The sequence below is a fragment of the Typopeltis vanoorti genome, chromosome 1 (genome assembly GCF_054136105.1).
Source record: "Typopeltis vanoorti isolate ZY-2024b chromosome 1, IOZ_Tvanoo_1.0, whole genome shotgun sequence".
NCBI classification, from domain to species: domain Eukaryota; kingdom Metazoa; phylum Arthropoda; class Arachnida; order Uropygi; family Thelyphonidae; genus Typopeltis; species Typopeltis vanoorti.
In genome coordinates this window covers 141180063-141203054 of record NC_143549.1, presented here as the reverse complement: position 1 = coordinate 141203054, position 22992 = coordinate 141180063, and the positions used below count along the sequence as shown (strand labels likewise).

Genomic DNA, 22992 nt, shown 5'->3' with positions numbered 1-22992 from the left:
TTTGCAACGAGTTGCCCTGGTGTGTACCACCTTAACCCAGTCCTGAAGATACTTTCAGGCGCAAACTTTGTTTGCTCACACTTGGATAAAGGATTAAACTAAATTTATTGTCACTCAAGTTGATTGTTAATCATCAAATGCATGCTTTCACTTTATGTGCATACCACAGATGTTGAAATAAACAAGCTAAACTATATTAACAAATATCAGACCTTGTATGGATTATTGTGTACATATTTTTGATCCTCTGGCTTTCATGGTGATGAGGATATATTGAAAATGGTTCAGAGAAGACTGATTAAGATGGTAACTTGTCTTTGGAATATGAAGACAGATTGAATGAATGCAGTTTGCAAAGCCTTGTGAATAGGAGGAAGAGAGATGATATGATTGAGATAGTTGGTAAAATGTTGTCACCAGGTTAATGTGGAAGAAATTTTTCACAAAATAGGGGAAGGGAGGGACAAGGGGGACATCCCAGGAGGCTGTATAAGGAGGGTGTGAGCAGAGACATAAGGAGCAGGTTCTTTGCAGCATGTATAGTGGCTGATGAATGAGTTTAAAATACAGTTTGATGGGCTTTGTCTGTAACAGAGTGTGACTCCCACAATGAGTAATTTGACCCCATGGAGGTCTGGTATTAATAATAATCATAATAATAAATAGCCATGCACATTTTAACATTTTTAAAAATAATTAATGATTATTTTATTTATTTTTACACATGCAAATAATGGAAGCTTCTGTGAAAATAATTAAAAAAACTTTTTTTTAATATTTTCATTTGTTTAATATTTTACAATAACTAGTGAATGAAATTTGCTTTATTAATGGTAATCAGTTGTTCATTAATAATTTATGTATGTGAGGAATGACTGTTTCCATTTCTGTATATTTCCAGATTTGCATTTGTAGTTATATTAACTAACTACACATAAACAAAGTAAATAAAAAAAAAAATACACAAATTTACAGAAATTCCTTAGTTGTCATCATTACAAACATGATGAAACTGGCACTATTTTTAAGTATAATCAAGAGAATTGTATAATTTTAATATTTTCTCAATATACTTCTATGTTTCCAAAACAGCCATATTTTACTGATTTTTTTTTTCATTTATCATATACTTCATTTTTAATTTCTTTAGTAAGTAAATCAATCATTTCAGATAATAGCAAATACAACTATTCAAAATGGCAATATAGAACACTTCTGAATAACAACAATTCTATTTCACATTATTTCCAAAAATATAGTGCTGTACGTTTTATTAACATGTTCTTGTCAGACTATTTGCTCTCTCTCTCATATACACAATTGCTTTGTAGAGGTTTTTAAACATTGCTTGAAAGATATTAATGTTATTCTTTACTTAAAGCTTGCTGAAGGTATTTATAGAAACTAAGATGTTTTTAAACATATATATTTAGTCCACATAAAAAAAATTCCAAAATTAAATACAGCAGAAAAGAAATTAAGTAAAATGAATGATGTACGAGTTCTGCACATCCAATATGAACCGTATATATACCAAGAAAGCAAGTGCTAGTCATTATCGTGTTCTCTGGAACTGACGAAGATACATTAAAAATTTAGCAAGTTCCTGATTAGATAAGTCGGTCTCTTCTTCATTATATTCTCTTTGAAATTTTGGAGAAGAATTTGTCACAGTCTGTAAAAATAAAAAGATCAAAGTAAATTAAGAAATACTATGAAACAACTTTAAAAAAGTTTAATGGTGCTTGACATGCGTGTGTGTGTGTGTGAGAGCGAGAGAGAGTGAGTGAGTGAGAGAGCAAGTAAATGAAAGAGAGAGAAAGAGAGAGATCATTATTATCTGGGCATCTCTGTAGAGATTGAAGACTATCACAGGAAAACTATACTAACTGTTATTTACATGACACCTATTATACTTCTCCTTAAACTGATCACTAGCAGTGCACTTATGGCCATCTCTGGTAATTCATTCCACTTGTTAATCACTCTTCCAGTAATCTAGTTCTCACATCCCTACTTTAGCTACTGTATTGTTATTCCACTATACTTATACTCTTAATAGCTACAACACTGTATTCAACTTTCAGGAGGGACTCATTATTAAAAATTTTATTCATCTGATGGAAATTTCTTCTACAGCTATTCCATAAAACCCATTCAGTAACTTATATGTTTCTATGACATTTCTTTCTTTCTTTTTTGTCCTATCAACCAAATTTTGTGAACTAGAAACCTTTAATATATCCTTCCAGAAACATGCTACTGCCTGCCTCTGGATCCTCTTCACCACTCCTCATCTTTAAGAAGCCCAAGTTCCAAATATGTGTATACTAGTCATATCTAGCCATAATCAAAGCCTTATAAAGAGAGATAATAACTTTCTTATTCCTATTTGTTGGTGTGTTTTTCAACACCCACACATGATTTGTTGTAAAAAGTTTTTGGACTTGTTTAAGTAAATTATAATTGCCAAGAAATTATATTCTTATTTAATCCTTTACCCAAGTGTATGCAAACAAATTTTGCATGTGAAAATATTCACAACTAGGCTACTTGTTTATTACTATCACTTTCCCTAGTTGAGCATCATATGAAGGTTGAATTAACACAGACATCATATTATTTTTTATATATAATAGTAGCAAAGAGGGGTTATCACTTTATTATTAAAATCATGTCACAAAGATATGATTTTAATAACAAGTGGCCAAGTTTTGAAGATTTTCACATGCAAAATTTGTTTGCATACACTTGGGCAAAGGATTAAACAAAAATATAATTTCTTGGCAATTAGTATTTACTTAACCAAGTGCGAAAACTTTTTACAACAATCATGTGTGAGGTTGAAAAATACACCAACAAATAGGAATAAGAAAGTTATTATCTCTCTTTATTAAAATCATGTCACAAAGACATGACTTTAATAACAAGGTGAACTTTATATAATAACCTTATACTGTGAACCACCTTTTAATCATAAGAAGCACTTCACATGAAAATAATAAGAAAACACTTCACACGAAAACTTTGCTTACATTTTGGTAAAGAATTTAAAAAGAATATAATTTCTTGGCAAGTATAATTCACTTTGTAACCAAGTGAAAACACTTTCTACAATTACTTCTGATCCAGAGCATTTTGATAATCAGGCACTAAACCTTTTCTGCTAGTTGTATATGAAAAATATATGGATTTTGTATTGATTCAACTTTGGTAATGAATTTCAGTAATTTCTTCCCACAAGCTGGTGTGAATTTTTTGGGGTTGGGTGGAGAAAAAAGATGGCGTTAGTTAGCGTTTACGTGTATTTATTATTAGTCACGCGTTTTGATTAGTGTGATATTTTCGGGATTTCCGAATGATATTTAGAGGTAAGCTTTCTTCATTTTGTGACTATTTTTGCGATTATATATTGTTTAGCTGGTAGACTCTTGTGTGAGTCTACGGGATTTGTCAGTAAACCCTCCCAAGGTAGACAGGAATATTTAAAGACGTTGTAATATTTCTTGATTACAAACGGTGTGCAAGGATGGAGAACGTAAAAGACATTAAGGATGCCATTCAAATTTAAACAAAGATATGTCACTTGACATTCTTAAATTCATACTAAAGAAATTTGAAATGGAATATCCTGGTTGTCTGAATCTCTTTACTCAAATTAATGACACGGAAGAAGATGATGTGGACACGGAAGGGGACTTTACACCTGTTCCACCTAAAAAGACTCCCAGAACAGTTCGATTGCTTGCAGGAGGAACAATCTAATAAGAGACGTAGAACATCTGTAGATGAAATGGAAGAGGATGCAACAACACTCGACACTCAAGTCACCCAAGATAGAAAAGAAAAGATCCCTCCAGTTATCCTTCGAGATAAAGAAAAATGGACCACAGTGTCAAGGTTCCCTAGAGCAGTGATCTCCAAAGTGTGGCATGCGTACCCCAAGGGGTACGCGAGTCGATACGTGGGGGGTTCGTCAAAAAAAGTTTTATATTGATAGGAAAAAAAATTAAGTAATTAATTAAAGATAAAGAATATTACTTTCTTTCATCAATTAAACATATATCTAATATAGACAAAGACGTTATAAAGATCCTGCAAACTTAAATTTGCGAGTAGCGCACATGGGCGACTTTGCACACATAATCATCCGTGGCAAAGCTGTCATGGTTTTTAAAAAAGGGAGTAAAGCTCTTACTTCTTATCATTTCCATTATTTGTAGAGCATCCTAGTGTTGACAAGCCCAACTAGAGAAGGAAAATTGCTTAGATATCCTGCTATCTACAGATGACACCACAGTTGTATTAATTATTTGACTATTAGTATTAGTTTAAGTATTGATTTTCTGTGCAATTCCAATGCCTTTTTGTGCTTACTTTTACATTTACACTAGAAATAGTGAATTAATATTATCAAAATTGCTTACATTTTTTTTAAGTGTTTGATATTATCAATAGTAAATTAATTATATTTAAATTTTACAAATTAACCTTCACAAAATGGATAACTGGTTAAAAACATTTCCTCCAAAGAAACTCTCTCAATCAATTGGGAGTATGCGCTATTTATTTTTTCTGTCTTGTGGTACGCAATCAATAAAGTTTGGAGACCACTACCCTAGGGGAACAAAATATCAATTTCTCCTGGGCAAGAAATACTGACGAGAGTGCAAAGATTCATCCTACCACTGTTACAGATTATCGCATGATGACAAAAATGCTGGACAACTCCAAATTGCCCTTCCACACCTTCATGCTAGCTAGCGAGAAAAATCTAAAAGTGGTTCTAAGAAGGGTTGCTGAGGGCATCTCAACTAATGAGATCACAGCTAACCTCATCATCAAGGATTGACCCCAATCAAAGTCAGTAGGATGCTGAGGTCAGATAAAAGGCCAATGAAGCTGGTGTTGATCGAAATCAACAATACATAAAAAAAGAATTTATGAAGTAACTGACATTTGTAAGCTCAAAATTACAACTGAACCTCTAAGGAAGAAGGCATCAGCAGGGCAGTGTCACAGATACCCAAGGTTTGGGCACGCCCAAAAGCAGTGCAGAGCTGCGTACAGATGCCTGAAATGTGGTGAGGGTCACCAAACCAACTCCTGCACCAAGCCCAGATCCACACCTGCCTGCTGTGCCAACTGTAGAGGACCATATCCTGCCAATTACAAGGGATGCCTTTTCCATCCAAAAACTGTGGATCAACAAGAACAAACCACACTCCTCCAAGCAATGACACCATAAACAACCAAGCAGGTCGCCCTCCAGATCATAACCACCTCACATTCAGCAGCACAGGAAGGCACTCAACCTTCATCCATGTCCAAATCATATGTGGAGGCAGTACGAACTCAGACTCCTTCATCGCAAGAGAAAACAAGCTCCAAACTCCTCAGCTCTAACCTCTTCACTTGCAACAATGCTGCATGAATTCAGCAAAGCAAGCACCTCAACTTCCAGAAAGAGAATTTATCTAGAAACCCAACCCATATTAACAGCTCTCTATAATGTTTAAAAAATTCAAACCGAATTCCCTCATGATAACAGCATGGAATGCCAATGGCTTAACAAATAAAATTCTTGAGCTATAAGAATTCGCAAAGAGATACAATCCAGACATAATCTTGATTAGTGAATCCCACCTCAGACCATCAAACAACAAAAGACTAAGAAGTTATATTCTATATAGGACAGACAGACTTAACTATAGTGGTGGCAGCACAGCTATTTTTATTAAAAATTATTTGAGCCACAATGCATTGACCAGCCCTCAAACTTTAAACCTTGAAGTGACAGGTGTAGAGGTGCACACAAATAATGCTGGCAAACTCAAAATCTACGCAGCATACATACAATCCTCCTGGCATTCCTCTATTGACAGCAGACTTAGACTCCATCCTCGGTTCCACGGATTCCATAATTATAGCAGGAGACCTCAACTCCAAACATACGTCTTGGTTCAGTTCATCAATCAACTCCAAAGGCCGTACCTTATTCAACTACATATCACTCGACTCATCAATAGTAGCTGGACCCACTGAGCCACCACCCACTACAGCCCATTAGGAAGTTCTGAAGTACTAGACATAGTTATCCTCAGGAACATCAGATATCAATTCCAGTTGGAGACATTAGAAGAGCTTAACTCAGATCATAATCCCATCTCTCCCCATCATTCTTTCTTAGCATGGGACAAGCTCTCTAAGGTTCTCCCAGTCCACATTGGCCCACCTCCTGTCATTCGCAAAAAAGAAGACATAGACCTAGAATAATAAAGCTACTCCCAAGAAAAGCCATAATTGATCTAGTTAATATTACTGTTTTCCACACATCCAACTGGATCCCAGAAGAGATAATGGACCTGGTTAGGGCCAAAAACAAAGCCAGAAAATGATATCACAACACTAGAGCCCCCGCAGGACAAAACAACCTTAAACAACCTGAACAAACAGGTTCGAGAAGCCCTCCAGATACACAGGAATTCCAAACTCATGGAAATCAACCCAGAAGATAACTCCATGTGGAAGTTTGTAAAATCTCTTCGTACCAAAAGACAACCACTTCCCCCTTTAAAGACCAATCTTGGAATTGCGCACACACAGATGAAGAAAAAGTAGAAGCCCTAATTGACAATCTGGAAAATCAATGCAGCCCATCTTACGCAAATTTAAATGTCAATCTTATTCACAAAGTTCATCGTAAAGTTAGAAATGCACTAAGTCAGCCTAAGGATGATTCAGAAACCATCACCCCCACATCTCCAACAGAAATAATCAATATTATATCCAATCTGAAGAACAAAAAGGCTTCCAGCCCCGACGGCATTACCAACAGAATAATAAAGCTACTCTCAAGGAAAGCCATAATTCATCTAGTTAATATTCTATCTATCCCAATGGTTTTAACAGGCCTTTAAGGCCCACAACCTTCCAAGCATGCTTGGATTTCATAACCGAAATATGAGGATAGAATGGCCACTCCTATGCCTCAAGGTATTCTTGGCTGTATCCCTGTGTGTTCACAGGGCCGGTTTGCCTGCTTGCGGGATGAAAAACACCAGATAAACTGGTGGAAAAAACCCTACTGCCTGCGCCCAAGACCGGCTAACTTGGCTATGGCTGAGGAAGATCCTTCAGCTCCTCACGTCTCCGACGGGAATAGAACCTAGGACACTCCTTCCCCAGGCATATGGTTGCGAAGTGCAAAGCCACTAGGCTAACCGCACGGACCAGTTAATATTACCAATTCCATTTTAAGATTCCAGTACTTTCCCACAAATTGGAAAATCGCTGACATTATACCTCTGAAAAAGCCTGGTAATAACCCACAACTTCCCCAAAGCTACAGGCCCATCAGTCTTCTTTCCTGCCTTGGCAAAGTAACAGAAAAGGTCATCCTATCAAGACTACAATCAGCAGTGGACAAACAGAAAATAATTCCAAATGAGCAATTTGGGTTTCGCAAGGCTCACAACACAGTGCAGCAAATTCACTGACTAACAGAACATATCACCCATGGTTTTAACTGGCACCTTCACACTGCTGCTGCTGTATTTTTGGATGTTGCCAAGGCCTTTGATAAGGTCTGGCATCAAGGCCTTATCATAAAACTAATTGAAAACAATATCCCAATTAAACTAATGAAACTCATACTCATACATTAGTGAAAGATGCATGCAAGTAAAACTCAACGGAATTGTGTCAAGGCACAAAATCCTGGCTGGAGTACCTCAAGGTTCTCTCCTGGCCCCAATACTTTTCACAACTTACGTATCAGACATCCCTCTTAACTCAAGAACAACCATTACGGCCCTTTATGCCGATGACACCACTATTCTAGCAAGGTCGCTCATCCCTCGCCTAGCAATCACTAGACTCCAAGGAAGTATCAATGCACTAGAAAACTGGTTCACCAACTGGAGGATTCAGGTGAACCCCCTCAGAAGCTGAGCCATGCTGTTCTCCACAACAAAGGTCTGCATTAAAGAAGACATCTTGCTCTCTGGTCAAAAGATTCCATGGCAATCTGAGACCAAATACCTTGGGGTATTACTGGACAAGAAACTCCTTTTTAGAAAACACATCAATCTCATTGACTCCAAGACTTCCAAAGTCATTGTGCAGCTCTACTCAATGATCAACTGCAAGAGCAAATTAAACTTACAAAATAAATTACTACTTTACTGTATGGTCATACGTCCAGTTATTACCTATGCCTCACCAGCATGGAGTCACACTTCACAATCAAACATTTCACAACTACAAAGAATTCAAAATAAATGCCTGAGGATGATCCTGGACGCCCATGGTTTATCAGAAATTCACAGATTCATCGAGAAACTGGCATTCCATACATTTCCTCCCTTCTCTGCAATCTCGCAGAAAAATTCTTTGTCAAGTCAAGTTTGCACTCAAACCCGCTGATTGTACAAGCTGTCAATTACAATGAAACAGATCACCACAAATATAAAAGACCGAAGGCTATTCTACTCCCAACTGATCATACCTAATACAACTGACCCCAGAGGGCGAGCTTAATTGCTCACAAAACTCCCTTTCTCGAATAACTCTCATTACAGACAAAGGAGAATATGAAAAGCACTTGTGCTTCACGCATCCTGACAGTAGCGTTAATGGTAAATAAAAAAACTTTGGTATTTTTCTGAGTCCAGCTCTGACTAACATCTTTTCTGATGTCTTTTTGCAGCGAGATGGCAGCTAACATCTCTTAATAAGTATAATTTCTTTCATTTTGTATGTAAGAATACTGTATTTAAAATTAATCTTCGTATCTGTTGTTCCTTGCTAACTTTGCTAGTGCTAGTGGCAGAAATATTGCTCCACTAGCACGTGATTAAGACATAATGATGATGGCTATATTGCCTACAACTAACTTTTATTTTTGCAGGTAGCATATCCACACTACTGGATTATTTCTTTCACCTACTAATAGTTCATACCACTAGTAGATCTGTTTCAGTCAAGAGACTAAAAGTTTATTTTTAAATGCAGAATATAATTGTTGAGCATAATTATGGTTCCAATTCCTCCAAGAACAAGGACTCTAGGAATAGAGGTGTTGGGATGCAAAGAGCCGAAAGTATCACCAAAGTATTAAAAGAGACTGTAGGAGTGGAGAGACAAAATCTACTCTTTCTCACCATATAAATGTTAAAAGTATAGTATAACCAAATGAAAAAACTTTCAACATCTATCTATAATCCAGAGTATTTTAGTAATAAGGTGTGACACCTTTTGGCTACTTGTATATGGAAATATGACTTCTGCATTACTTCAATGCAGAAGTCATATCATTGGTATCACTTCTGGATCCATTGATAAGACCTCAATAAAGGTCAAAACCAGTCTGGGTAGTGGCCCTTCCCATAATGCATAGCATTATACATGTTCATAAGGATATGTGCATTGCATTATGGGATACCACGGCAATTGATGTGAAGTCATCAGCCTCCATATATGTAGCCCAGTTGTGAAGTGACTTCAAGCACAAACTTTGTTTGTCTACACATGGATAAAGGATGAAACCAAGAATATAATTTCTTGGCATTCTTAATTTATAATTCACACCATATAGTGGGGGGAAGTATCAAGTTGTGGTTAAAGATGTAAAGACATCAAATCAAGAGATAAATTACTAGAAGGTTGCTCTCTCTCTCTCTCTGTACAAAGGAACCTCATAATAGCAATTATGGTAGAAAGCCAGATATGGATAATGAGAATTGAGAGGTTTTCCACAGAATAACAGCAAGCTGGTGATGCGATCTTAATTCAAGCCTTTGCCAAGTGGGGGGGGGGGGAAGTAAACAACATCAGAAAGAGTATCTCTGAGGAAGATCCGAATTGGTACCCCACGGTTTGAAATCATAACAAACTTGTGTGTTGAACTAGAGGGAAGTCTGCAGAGAGAACACTGTCTCCCCCCCCCCCCATATCGTATCAGGTATTCTACCTGATACGATATGGGGGGGTTAAGAAACTTAAAGCCAAAGACTTAAGCTGGTTATAACCAACTAAATGCTATTCCAACAACCCTTCTCCTTTCTGTGTTGCTTCTTTCATGGCGAGGCGATTCCTCAATCCAAGAGGAAGTATGGGAATTTAAGCTGGCCTATAACATCAGGTTTATGTTTATTCAACCAATGCATGTCAACCAATTAAAAAACACAAAGGAATTAATTGTTCTAAAAATCAAGACACAAGAGTAAGAATTTAAATTTGAAGAAAGTTGGAATGGTTAAAATTGATGGACTGCATGGGAATGGTTTGGTGTTGGGCATTTAGAAAGGTTACTGTTTTCCGAGAAAGAAGAATCAAGAAGTTAATGAAGCTAACGATCAAAGGTACTTGTGAAGCAGGAATATACAGCCAAACAGGTTGTATGACAGGAGAAAGATGTGGTTGCAGCAGGGCAAGGTGATGGAATGCATAAAGGTCAGAATGAGACGGGTATGAATAGCAATCAGGATCGGGGAAAAGGGAATGGTCTGACTGAAGAGAGAGAGAGAGAGAGGTGTGGAATAATGTCTAGAGTAGAGAATGTTGGTGCTGGTAAAACAGCCTCAAAGACACAGGGATTATTATGTTTGAATTAAAATGTAAGGAGTATTTGTAATAAGAGAGCTGAGTTTCTTGCACTGGTTGAATCAATATGCCCAAAGATAATAGGTATAAGTGAAACTTATACCTATATAGGTATAAGTGGATTATATACTCTTGCAAATGGTTCACTTAGTAATTCTACTATTTCGGCTGATTCGGTTACCTCCCTACTTTCGGCAATTAGTAAAATCATTCTGGCATAAACATTCTTCCTTTTACTTGCAACATATTGAAAGAACTCTGCGATTATCTTTAAAGTGCACTGCTAAATTTTTTTTTTCATGCTATGCTTTGCCTTACTTACCACATTGGTTATCATTCTAGCCTATGTTTTGTACTGTTCATACATGTGCTGGTCACCTTTCTCCTTGAATACCCTCTACAAATTTCTTTTTTTTTTTTTTTGTAGCTCCAGCTTAATGATGGTATTCATCCATTTAATTCCCACTTTATATATTCTCATGACTCTAGGTAAGCATTCTGCAATTACTTCCCCGAAATCCTCCTTTACCACTTCCCATGCACTATCAACATCCACTCCTTTTTTTTTTTGCACTTTCACATGCTATGGCACTGATCCATGCAATCTCTTAAGCTTGTCATATCTACCAACCCTGAAATTCCACACATATCCCCTTTTAACTGAAAATTCCACATATTTAGAAACCTCCCAGGCTAAGACCATATGATCATTCTCACCATTTAGTGAGCACGTGGTCATATTGGTTATGGACAAATTCTCTGATGTAGTTACTAGATCTAGTACTCTCAAATCCCTAGTATTTTCCATCACATGCTGCCTCAGGTAATTATTCCTTCCTATCCTATCCTACTCATTCATCCATTCTAGGACAGGCTGAGTCCTCCCCCCCCCCTTATGAGCAGGGACTTACAACTAATTATTGCAGCCAGGTCACACACCCCTTGCTGCATCCCCTAAGGGCAGTACTTCTGACTGTAATCCATGTGTGTTCACGGAACTGGTTTGTCTGTTCTGGGGTACAGGCAAATTTTTAGCCAAAATAGACCAGATAAAGGTTCCTCACGTCTTAGACAGGAACCAAACTCAGGTCTTTCCAACTAAATGGCTTTGTCTATACTGACTGAGCTATGGAGGCTCTAATTATTCCTTAGTAACTGCAAAACCTCTTCTCCTCCCAGTCTATGTTTCCATAGTTGAAGTCACCCATTGTCACTTCCAAAGGGTCTGATCCTTTGGGAAGAAGCTGGAATTGTTAAAGCAGTTATCTTTGCAATGATAGATATATGGATATGAATTCTACATCATTAAGAAGAAAGACAGAAAGCAAATGAATTCATTTGAATTATGGATGTGGAGCAGATTATTAATAATACCATGAACTGCAAGAATGACTAAGAAGATAGATTAAATGGGGATGAATCTGGTGATCTGGATTAGAGGGTAGCTGATGGACAGATATCAAAGAGTGGTTTATGGAGGAGGTTGAGTCCAGGAGAAGGCAGGTGACTGGTGGTGTACCACAGGGCTCAGTACTTTATCCTCTAATGTTTAATTTGAACCTCAGGGATATAGGAAAAGATATGACAGGGAATATTCTGTTATTATTATTATTATTATAACAGGCAAATCCATGGAGCCTTGAGACTCATCAGTGGAGACTCAATCTATCATACATCTCCTTGAACCCATTAACAGACAAAGCACTCAAAACTGATTCTGGCAACCCATTCACAACTCTCCAAGAAAAATATCTAGTCCTCACCCCCCCCCTACATTTATTCATCTTCCAGGGATGACCCCCCTTGTTCTGGTCCCTCTAGCCAAGTGCTGAAACATTTCCCCTGTATCTATCCTATAAAACACTTTAAGCAACTTAAATGTTTCTATCATATCTAATTCTCTTTCTCTCCTAGCAACTAACTTCTGCAATCTACACACCCTCAATCAATCCTCATAGACAACATTTAAAAGGCCACTCATGACTTGGTCACTCGCCTCTGAATTCTCTCCATTGCTTCCTCATCCCCAAGAAACCCATCGCACCAGACTTAGGCACAGTAATCCAGATGTGGGTATCAAGGCCTTATAAAGAGGAATAGCCAAGTAATCTTATGGGCAACCTTCGCAATATGTCCTCTGATGGACAAACAAAATTTAATTCTCTGTATACCACCACCCCTCTAGCTTCATCTATTTCGTGCAGTACAGTGCCATCAATGTGAACTATTTAACCCGAAATGCATAACTACATTTCTCCACATTAAACTGACACCCATTATCTTTTGCACACACTGATAGTCTATTTAAATCATCGTGCAAGCTCTCTATCGCCTTGATTAACTATTACTCTACCTAATTTCACATCATCGGCAAACAACTGAATATTTCCTTTCAGGTTATTTCCTATATCATTTATGTACAAAATTGTACATAAATGTACAATTTTATACATAAATGATGATGCTAAACTGGGAATAATGATGGCAAATGAAAGTAATACAGATATTCTGCAGAAAGACATTATTGTAGTATTGGCAATACTACAAGAAAGATTTATAGTATTGGTTAAGGTAAATGACTACCTCGGGGGACCCTGTAACCCCTAGAGAGCGCGTCCCCTGGGTGGCGGATAGGGGAGCCCACCATGTGTGTGTGTGCATGTGCGTACGTGCGTGCATGTGTAGTTATATGGTGGGGTGGTCCGAATATACTGAATAAGGACTTGTGGACCAACAGGGCCATAAGGGGCAATCATCTTGATTGTAAGGGAAGCGGCACTCCCATGGACCCCTAGCTGGATCTATCCTCTCCTTCTTCTACTTTGAGGAAGATCCACTTACTTTATTCTTTCCTATAAGGCCTTATCAGCCAACTCTTCTTATTTTATGACCCTTATACTATTAGAGTACTCGAGGGCCATGGGGTCTTTTCATTTCTGGCCTTCCAACTATGCCCTCTCTATAAACCTTACTATAATTTCTCTATAATTTACTCTTTCCCCTTCAATATACCCTATTCCTCTTATGGGTTTAAATTCGGAAGAAGGCTAGTTCAGAAGCCTTAAGGTAGCAGCCCTACCACTGAACTATTCCATTGTCAGGCTAGTCCCCTGAAATGGAGAACACAATCCTACTTGTAAGCTGACAGAAAAAGATAATCGGATTGAATCTATGGGAAACGACCCTGGAATGGAAAAGGTAAAACAAAAATGGAGACAACAAAATATAATACACATAGCAAACTGGAATGTAAGAGGAATAGCATATAAAGAAATAGAATTAAACCGGTTATTAAATGAAAGAAATTTTAAAATAGCAGTAATCACTGAAAAAAAAAGAAATTAAAAGGAACTATGAGAACTGAAAATTTTAATGTGATATATAGTGGAGTCGACAGAGACCAAAGAGCACAAGCAGGAGTCATGATTTGGATTCAAAACTCCTCCCTTTCAAAATAGTTAAAACATTATAAATTATGGAATGAAAGAATAATAGAAGCTAGAATAAAAATAAATAGAGGCTATTTAACAATAATTGGTTTATATGCCCCAGAAGAAGGAAGAGACCAGGATAATATTGATTTCTATAATCAGCTACAAAACATATATAATGAAATAAATAAAAATGATTACACAATTTTAGCAGGAGACTTAAATGCAAGAACTGGAAACACGAAAATTAATAATAATATAGGAATATATGAAGAAAACACTCTAAACAGAAATGGTAAAAAATTGATTGACTTTGTAGTTTATAATAACCTAAAAATAATGAATTCCTTCTATAAACATAAAGACATACATAAATATACTTGGGCGGCAAGAGGATGAAAATCAATATTAGATTACTTCATATTTGCATGGAGGGTGGTTGAACCATGGAATGCATTGCCTGATGGAGTGGTGAGAGCAAGAACGGTTAATGAGTTTAAGGAGTGGTATGATAGACTTTGTGTTTCTTAGGGAGGGGACCTCCCCTCGATGAGTCTTGACAGACTTTATGTTCTTAGGAAGGACCTCCCATGATGAGCCTTTTGACTCCATGGATAATAATAATAATATTAAATGAAAAGACATCAAAATTTTCACTAGATGTTAGAGTTCACAGAAGATATGAAATAAGCAGTGACCACTTCCTTGTTAAAATAAAATTAAGATTACCACCTAAATGGCTACAAGTAACAAGAACAGAAAGAAAAATTGAAACATTTGTTTATAAAACTAGACTATTGAATGACACAATTGTACAATGGCTATATGAACAAAGAATTAACCAATATCTAGATAAAATAAAACAAAATGAAGAAATAGAATGGCTTAATATAAAAACGATACTAAATGCAGCAGCAAATGAAAGCTTAGGAAAGACCAAAAACAATAAAAGGAAAAAACTGAAACTCTGGGATGATACAATGAAAGAAATAACCAAAAAAAAAAAAAAAAGAAGCCTATCACAAATGGTTAAACAGTAAAAGATTAGAAGATGAAATAGAATATAAAAGAATAAGAGTCATAGCTAAAAGAGAAGTCAGAAAAAGACAGAGAATCATGGAACAAATTTGTTTCTAATTTAGAACATGATTTATATAAAATAAGACCCAATGTATATAAAATTTTGAAACATTTAAATGCAGATACCAAAGAAAACATAAAATTAAACACTGAATTGAAATTAGAAGAATTTCTAAATTACTACACAGAATTGTGGACAGACAAATATTTTAAAAAAGACAACTGGCAAACAATTAATGAAAATGAAAAGAATGAAAAGAATTAAAAGAAAATAACTCAAGAAGAATTAGAAGTCAGCCTGAAAGAAACAAGAAATGGAAAATCACCTGGAGAAGATAAACTAGGTTCAGAACTATATAAATATGCAGGAACTAGATTCAAAGAAAGACTCTTATTATTTTTAAATAAAATTTATTCAACTGGTATTCCCCCAATAGAATGGAAAAATGCAATTGTGATTCCTATCTTTAAGAAAGGCAATAGAGATGACCCTAAAACTATAGAGGTATCAGTATACTAAATTCCTGTTACAAAATATATAGCAGAATCTTAAATAACAAACTAATGAAATATTCCGAAAACTTTATTCTAGAAGTACAGAATGGATTTAGAAAAGGACGATCATGTATAGACCCGAACTTCTGCCCAAAATTAATAATAGAGAAAAGAAGAGAATATAATTTAGAAACACATATTGCATTTATTGACTTTGAAAAAGCATTTGACAAAGTTAAAAGAAACATATTATTTAACATATTAAAAGAAAGACAAATACCAAATAATATTCTAAAAGCTATCCCAAGTATATATGAAAATAATCAAATACAAATAAGATTAAATCACAAGCTATCATATACGAGAAAGATAAACCAAGGGGTCCGACAGGGATGTCCCCTCTCAGCAACTCTTTTTAATATCTACTTAAATGAAATAATAATAAAATGGAATAAAAATTTACATCAAGCAATGAAACTTTGTCCTACAGTTAACTTAAACACTCTCCTCTTCACCGATGACCAAATAATAATTACAAATTCTGAAGATAACTTACAGAAAGCTATTTTAGATCTAAATGAGATAGCCAAAGATTATGGTATGATAACATCAACAGAAAAATCAAAAACTATGGCCTTTAAAGGACAAGATCCAGCAAGAACTAAAATAGTAATAGATAACAAGATCTTAGAACAGGTGAATTCATTTAACTACCTAGGATGTATGATCACATATGAAAATGAAAAAGATATAAACGTAAAAATTGCAAAATATTTAAAAATAACAGTGTAATTAACTCTATATTTAAAACCAAACCTAGTTCAAAAGTCCAGACTAAAAGTATACAATACATTAGCCCTACCAGTCTTAATGTATGAAAGTGAAAACAAAAAGACAAACAAAGATTAACAACAGGAGAAATGAAGTTTATGAGAAAAACTGCAAAGTATACCCTATTTGATCACAAAAGAAATGAAGATATTATGAAAGAATTAAACCAAGAACCAGTAATAGAAAAAATTAAAAAATATAAACATAAATGGATGGAACACGTTCAAAGAATGAAAACAGAAAGATTACCAAAACAAGCCTTAAAGTACAAGCCATTAGGAAACCAGGACGTCCTCTTAAACGATGACTTCTAAGGCCGGAACAGGCCATGCTAAGCCTAAATCCTTGATACGCATGATGATGATGAAATGACTACCAATTTAATGTTCCAAGTGTAAGGTGATTCACTTTGGAAAGAAGAGATCACAAGCTGTGTACTATATTGATGGAACTGAATTGCAGGAAACTGATGAGGTCAGGAACTTATTACACCCTCCACAGAGTCAGCAGACTCATCATGGGAGATTCATACTTATCCTACTGAATCTTAAAATCCTTTACATTCCATGCATTAACAGCATATTCCAGTAATGTGTTCCGTTCACTTACAATTCTCCATGTAAAAAATCTGCTCCTCACACCCCTTTTAACTGAACCTTACATAACTTCCAGGAATAGCCTCTGGTTTTTCCCCTCTTGTCTTCTACTCTTTTTATAATACCCTCTGGATTAATCTGAAAAATCTTCTCACTAGCTTAAACATCTCCATTATATTACCTCTTTTCCTCCTCTCCACCAAACTCTGCAATCCACATTTTTTAACCTCTCTTCATAACCAGCATTCCAGAATCCTGACATTGTATTACTCACATGTCTCTGGGCACTCTCCAATGTTTCCACACTGTCTAATGCACTGGTCAGACTAACTGGACTAATCACCTCCTGATCCCTACACATTAGTGTACTTCTGATCACAGCAGCACTATGATGTGCAGTCTTTGCAACAATATGCCCTCTAATCTTCAGTCTACTGTCAACCATCACTCCCAAACCTCATCCACTTCCTGCAGTACAGCACCATCATTATAGTACACAGTCTTATATTTCCGCTCCAAAATGCAATACCTGGCACTTATTAATATTAAAACTACACCTCCACTCCTTTGTCCAAATCAAAAGTCTGTTCAGATCTTGCTGAAGGGAATTAACATCAGCAGTTCTATTTATTATTCTCCCACTTTTCATCATCAGAAAGCAACTGAAGATCTTTGTTTATAGAGAGGGAGTTGAAGTTTAGAAGAAATATTACAAAGGTAGCCAAAATAGCACATCAGATTATGTGGTTGTTCAAGAATACATTAATAAGCAGGGATAGAGAGGTTATTGTTCACCTATATAATCCTGGACACCAGGATTTTGTGGGGAGGAAGAAGTTGTGGAGAAGATCCAGAGGCCATATCTTCTCCACAACTTTGGAATATTCCCTATGAGAATAGACTGACGGTCTGTGGGTTTCAAAAACTAGCTGATAGGTGAAAAAGAGGAGACATAAGAGAAACATATAAACTATTAAAAGGTTTTTTTCAGGATTGGTGCTGCAGATTTTGAGGGAGGAGGTGGAGATTGCAAAGGAACAATTTGGCTTCATGCCTGGTAGATCAACAACAGATGCTATCTTTGGGTTACGACAGATGATGGAAAAATATCGAGAGAAACAAAGGGAGCTACATCTGGTATTTATTGATCTGGAGAAAGCATACGATAGAGTGCCAAGGCAAGAAGTCTGGAGGTGTCTGAGGGAGAAGAAGGTGCCGGAGAAATATGTCAGGTTGTTGCAGGAAATGTACAGAAATGTGAAGACAAGTGTTCGGACCTGTTTGGGACAGACAGAAAGTTTTCAAGTAACAGTTGGCTTGCATCAAGGGTCAGCATTAAGTCCGTTTCTGTTTAATATTGTGATGGAGGTGGTAACAGAGGAGGTGAGAGAAGATGCACCTTGGACAATGTTGTATGCAGCAGATGACATCTTGCTGTGTGTATATACAAGAGAAGAAGCGGAAACTAAACTGGAAAGATGGAGAAAAGTACTGGAAGAGAGAGGTATGAGACTGAGCAGAAGTAAGACAGAGTATATGTGTTGCGCAGTGGGCGGTGGCCAGGAGACAGACCTGGAGCTGGAAGGAAATGTCATCAGGAAGGTGAGAGACTTTAGATACTTAGGTTCGACAGTGGAAGAAGATGGAGGAGGTGAGAAGGAAGTGGGATGCAGGATACAAGCAGGTTGGAGGAACTGGAGGGAGATGGCTGGAGTGTTATGTGATAAGAGGGTGCCGATCAATCTGAAAGGCAAAATTTATAGGACAGTAGTGAGGCCAGCTATGACATATGCTATAGAAACTGTGGCCCTGAGGAAAAATAACATCAGCAGGATGGAAGTAGCAGAGATGAGAATGCTTAGGTGGATGTGCAGTGTGACCAGAAAGGATCATCTGAGAAATGACTATGTCAGGGGAACAGTGAAAGTTACGAACTTAGGAGCGAAAATACAGGAGGCAAGGTTGAGATGGTTTGGTCATGTGATGAGGAGGGAGGACGAATATGTGGGAAGAAGGGTCATGCAGATGGATGTGCAAGGAAGGCGGAAGCGTGGGCGGCCAAAGAAGAGATGGAGGGAGCTGGTAGAAGAGGACTTGAAGATGAAGAACTTGGATGTGGTGACAGCCCAAGACAGGAAGGTGTGGAGGAGACTCATAACAAACAGTGACCCCACTTAAGTGGGAGAAGCTGCAGAAGAAGAAGTGCTGCAGATTTTCAATACATGGCAGGAAGGGAGAGAACAAGAGGTCACACATGGAGATTGTATATAAGAATGTGGTTATCAAGGGTGATAGGCCTAGATTTTGTGTTTTGAGGGTGGTGAATGGGTGGAATGGGTTGCCAGAGTCAGTTGTGAGTGTTTTGTCTGTTAATGGGTTTAAGGAGGGGTATGACAGATTGTGTGGATGGATTGGGTCTCCAGCAATGATTCTTAGGACACGATGGAGGTGCCCGTATAATAATAATAAAATAATAACAGAATATTTCCTGTCATATCTTTTTCTATATCCCTGAGGTACAAATTAAACATCAGAGGATAAAGTACTGAACCCTGTGGTACACCATTGGTCACCTGCCTTCTCCTGGACTCAACCTCTCCAAAAACCACTCTTTGATATCTGTCCATCAGCTACCCTCTAATCTAGATCACCAAATTCATTCCCATTTACTCTATCTTGTTAGTCATTCTTGCAGTTCATGGTATGATTAATAATCTGTGCCATATCCATAATTCAAATGAATTCATTTGCTTTCTATCTTTCTTCTTAATGATATAGAGTTCATATCTATATATCAGTGCAAAGATAACTGCTTTAACAATACCAACTTCTTCCCAAAGGATCAGACCCTTTGACAGTGACAAGGGATGACTTCACCTATGAGAACATAGAGTGGAATTAGGAGAAGAGAACACATTGGAGGAAGGAAATGGAATTTATGCAGTTACTAAAGAATAATTACCTGAGACAGCATGTGATGGAATATACTAAGGATCTGAGAGTGCTTGCTCTAGTAACTGTATCAGACAATTTGTCCATAACCAATATCACCACATGTTCACTAAATGGTGAGAGTGATATGGTCTTGGCCTAGGAGGTTGCTAAATATGTGGAATTTTCAGTTAAAAGGGGGATATGTGTGGAATTGCAGGGCTGGTAGACACGACAAGCTTAGGAGATTGCATGGATCAGTGTCATAGCATGTGAAAGTGCAAGGATTGGATGTTGATAGTGCATGGGAAATGGTAAAGGAGGGTTTCAGGGAAGTAATTGCAGAATGCATACCTAGAGTGATGAGAATTAAATGGATGAATACCATCATGAAGCTGGAGCTACAAAAAAAAAAAAGAAAAATTTTTGGAGGATATTCAAGGAGAAAGATGACCAGCATGTGCATGAGCAGTACAAAACATAGGCTAGAATGATAACTGGTAAGTAAGGCAAAGCAGAGTACGAAAAAAAATTTAGCAGTGCACTCTAAAGATAATCCCAAAGAGTCCTTTTAATATGTTGCAAGTAAAAAGAAGAATATTTATGGCAGCATCTGATCTGATTTTCCTTTTCAGTCGACCATAGGTGACTTTGTAGGCATTGCCCACAAAGTACTCCTGGTGAGATTTTTACAGGGTAGTTCATCATTTCCCTAACCCCCCAATTTTATCCAGGCTCAGGACCGGCATATGGCTGGGGCGTATTCATGACTGTAATTTATGTGTGTTCACGGAGTCGGTTTGCATGTTCTGGGGGACAAAAAACCCGAGTTTCCAGATGAAAAAACTCCCTACCTCTGTATGAGACTGGCTAACTCACGTTTTGCCAAAAGAGACCAGATAAAGGTTCCTCACATCACTGACGGGAATCGAACCCAGGTCTTTCCAAAGGGCTTCGTCTATACTGACTGAGCTACGGAGGCTCTATGGCAGAATGATTTTACTAAATGTCAAAAGTAGGGAGGTAGCTGAATCAGGCGAAATAGTACAATTACTAAGTGAACACTTTACAAGAGTATATAATTCAGGTGGAAATACTGAACTAATGAGAGAGGCAGGTTATATGGAATCTGAAGTAAATGAATTGGAGGTGCATAGCATAGTAAAAAATCTTGATGTAAATTCAGCTATGGGATTAGATGGTATACTAGATCAAGTTTTACATGAAGGTACTAGAGAATTTTCATTGTCTCTGACTATATAGTTTAATATAAGTCTCAATCTGAATTGGTCCCAAGGTTGAGAAAGAGGGGAAAATTGAGCCATTGCATAAAGGAGGCTCCAAGACTGATGTAGCAAATTACCAATGAATTAGCATATCAGGAGTTGTCGTAGAGGTACTGGAGAAGTTGGTGAAGAGCAAACAGGAATGGATAGATTGAAATGGGATACTGTATGGGGGGTGGGTGCAACACGGTTTTGTGAAGGGTAGGTCATGCCTCAATAACTTGCCCATGTTTTATAATACAGTGACAATTGAGTTGGATAAATGTAATGGATCTACAGTGTTACTGCAGGACTTTGAAAAACTTTTGATAGGATACTGCATGGAATTCTAATCAATAAATTGAAGCACATGGGGATAGATGTAAAGTTGGTGAAGTGGATAAGAGAGTGGTTGACAGAGATATATATCAGAGAGTAATTTATTCAGGAATAGAAAGTAGAAGACGGTGTGACTAATAGCATGCTGCAGAGCTCTGTTCTTGAGCCACTGCTATTTAATTTGTACATTAATGTATAGGAAAGGATCTGAGAGGAACTGTTCAGCTGTTGCAGATGATGCAAAATTGGGTAGAGCAATAATTAATATAGATGATGTTAAAATTTTGCAGGTGATTTGGTTTTTTGCCCAAACTGCCAGTCTGGGGAAAGGAGAATGGATATCAGTTTAATGTGGCAATTCTCCCACCCCCATTCATTTGGGGGTGAAAAAATTACCAGCTGTATACCATATTGATGGAACTCTACTCTATTAAATTGATGACGCCAGAGATTTGGAAGTGTTAGTGAACAGGGAGTTAAAGTTTAGAAGGCACATTGCAAAAATGGCTAAAGCAGTTCATTGAATTACTTGATTACTGAAGAATACTTTGACGAGCAAAAACAGTATATATGAGGGTGGTCTGAAAAGTTCTCGGCCTAACAATGAAAAAACGAATTTATAATTTCAAAATTATTTTTATTTTTCAACATAATCTCCCTTAAGACTAATACATTTATCCCAGTGCCATTACCCCATCCCTGAATGGTTCTCAGTAAGATCTGCAAAATACCCATCTACAGCTGTAATCACCTTTTGATTAGAAGAAAAATGCTAACCAACGAGGAAGAGTTTTAGTTTGGTTAAGAGATAGAAGTCAAAGGGAGCCAAATCTGGGGAATAGGGTGAATGTTACAAGAAGTGAAGAGCCCTTAATTTTCCCATTGCTAAAACACCTTTGTGAGCAGGTGCATCATCCTGATGAAAGATGATTTTTTTTCTTCTGAAAACCGGGTCTTTTCTCACGAATATTTTCATCTAGTCTGGTTAAAAGATCGTAATAATATTCCCCAGTTATTGTTTTACCCTTTTCAAGATAATTAATAAACAAAATGCCTTTAGCATCCCAAAACACCGATGCCATGACCTTTCCTGCTGATTGAACTGACTTTGTCTTCTTTGGCGCTGAACAACTGGCTTCTGTTCACTGTTTTGACTGCTTTTTGGATTCTGGTGTGTGATGGTTAATATAAGTCTCATCCATAGTAATAAATCGACGAAATCAGTTTTATTCTTATTAAAACACTCCAAGCACTGTTCAGAGATTTTCATGCTAGTGCATTTTGATCTGCTGTTAGCAAGCGCAGCACCCATCTTGCACAAAGCTTTTTCATTTGCAATTTTTCATGCAAAATATATCCTACACGTTCTTTTGAAATGCCTATAGTCTCAGCAATTTCACACACTTTGACTCGCCGGTC

At 37.0% G+C, this 22992-nt stretch overlaps 1 protein-coding gene across 1 annotated transcript in view; it reads right to left on the bottom strand.

Annotated features, from left to right (window-relative positions):
* Nucleotides 1-753: 753 nt before the first annotated feature.
* Nucleotides 754-22992, bottom strand: part of LOC150110484 (carboxypeptidase N catalytic chain-like) — a 157557-nt gene continuing 135318 nt past the window's right edge. The window contains exon 9 of the mRNA XM_090399553.1: nucleotides 754-1675. Coding sequence (XP_090255679.1) covers nucleotides 1556-1675 — 120 coding nt within the window. The 3' untranslated portion in view covers nucleotides 754-1555. The remainder of the gene's footprint in view (nucleotides 1676-22992) is intronic.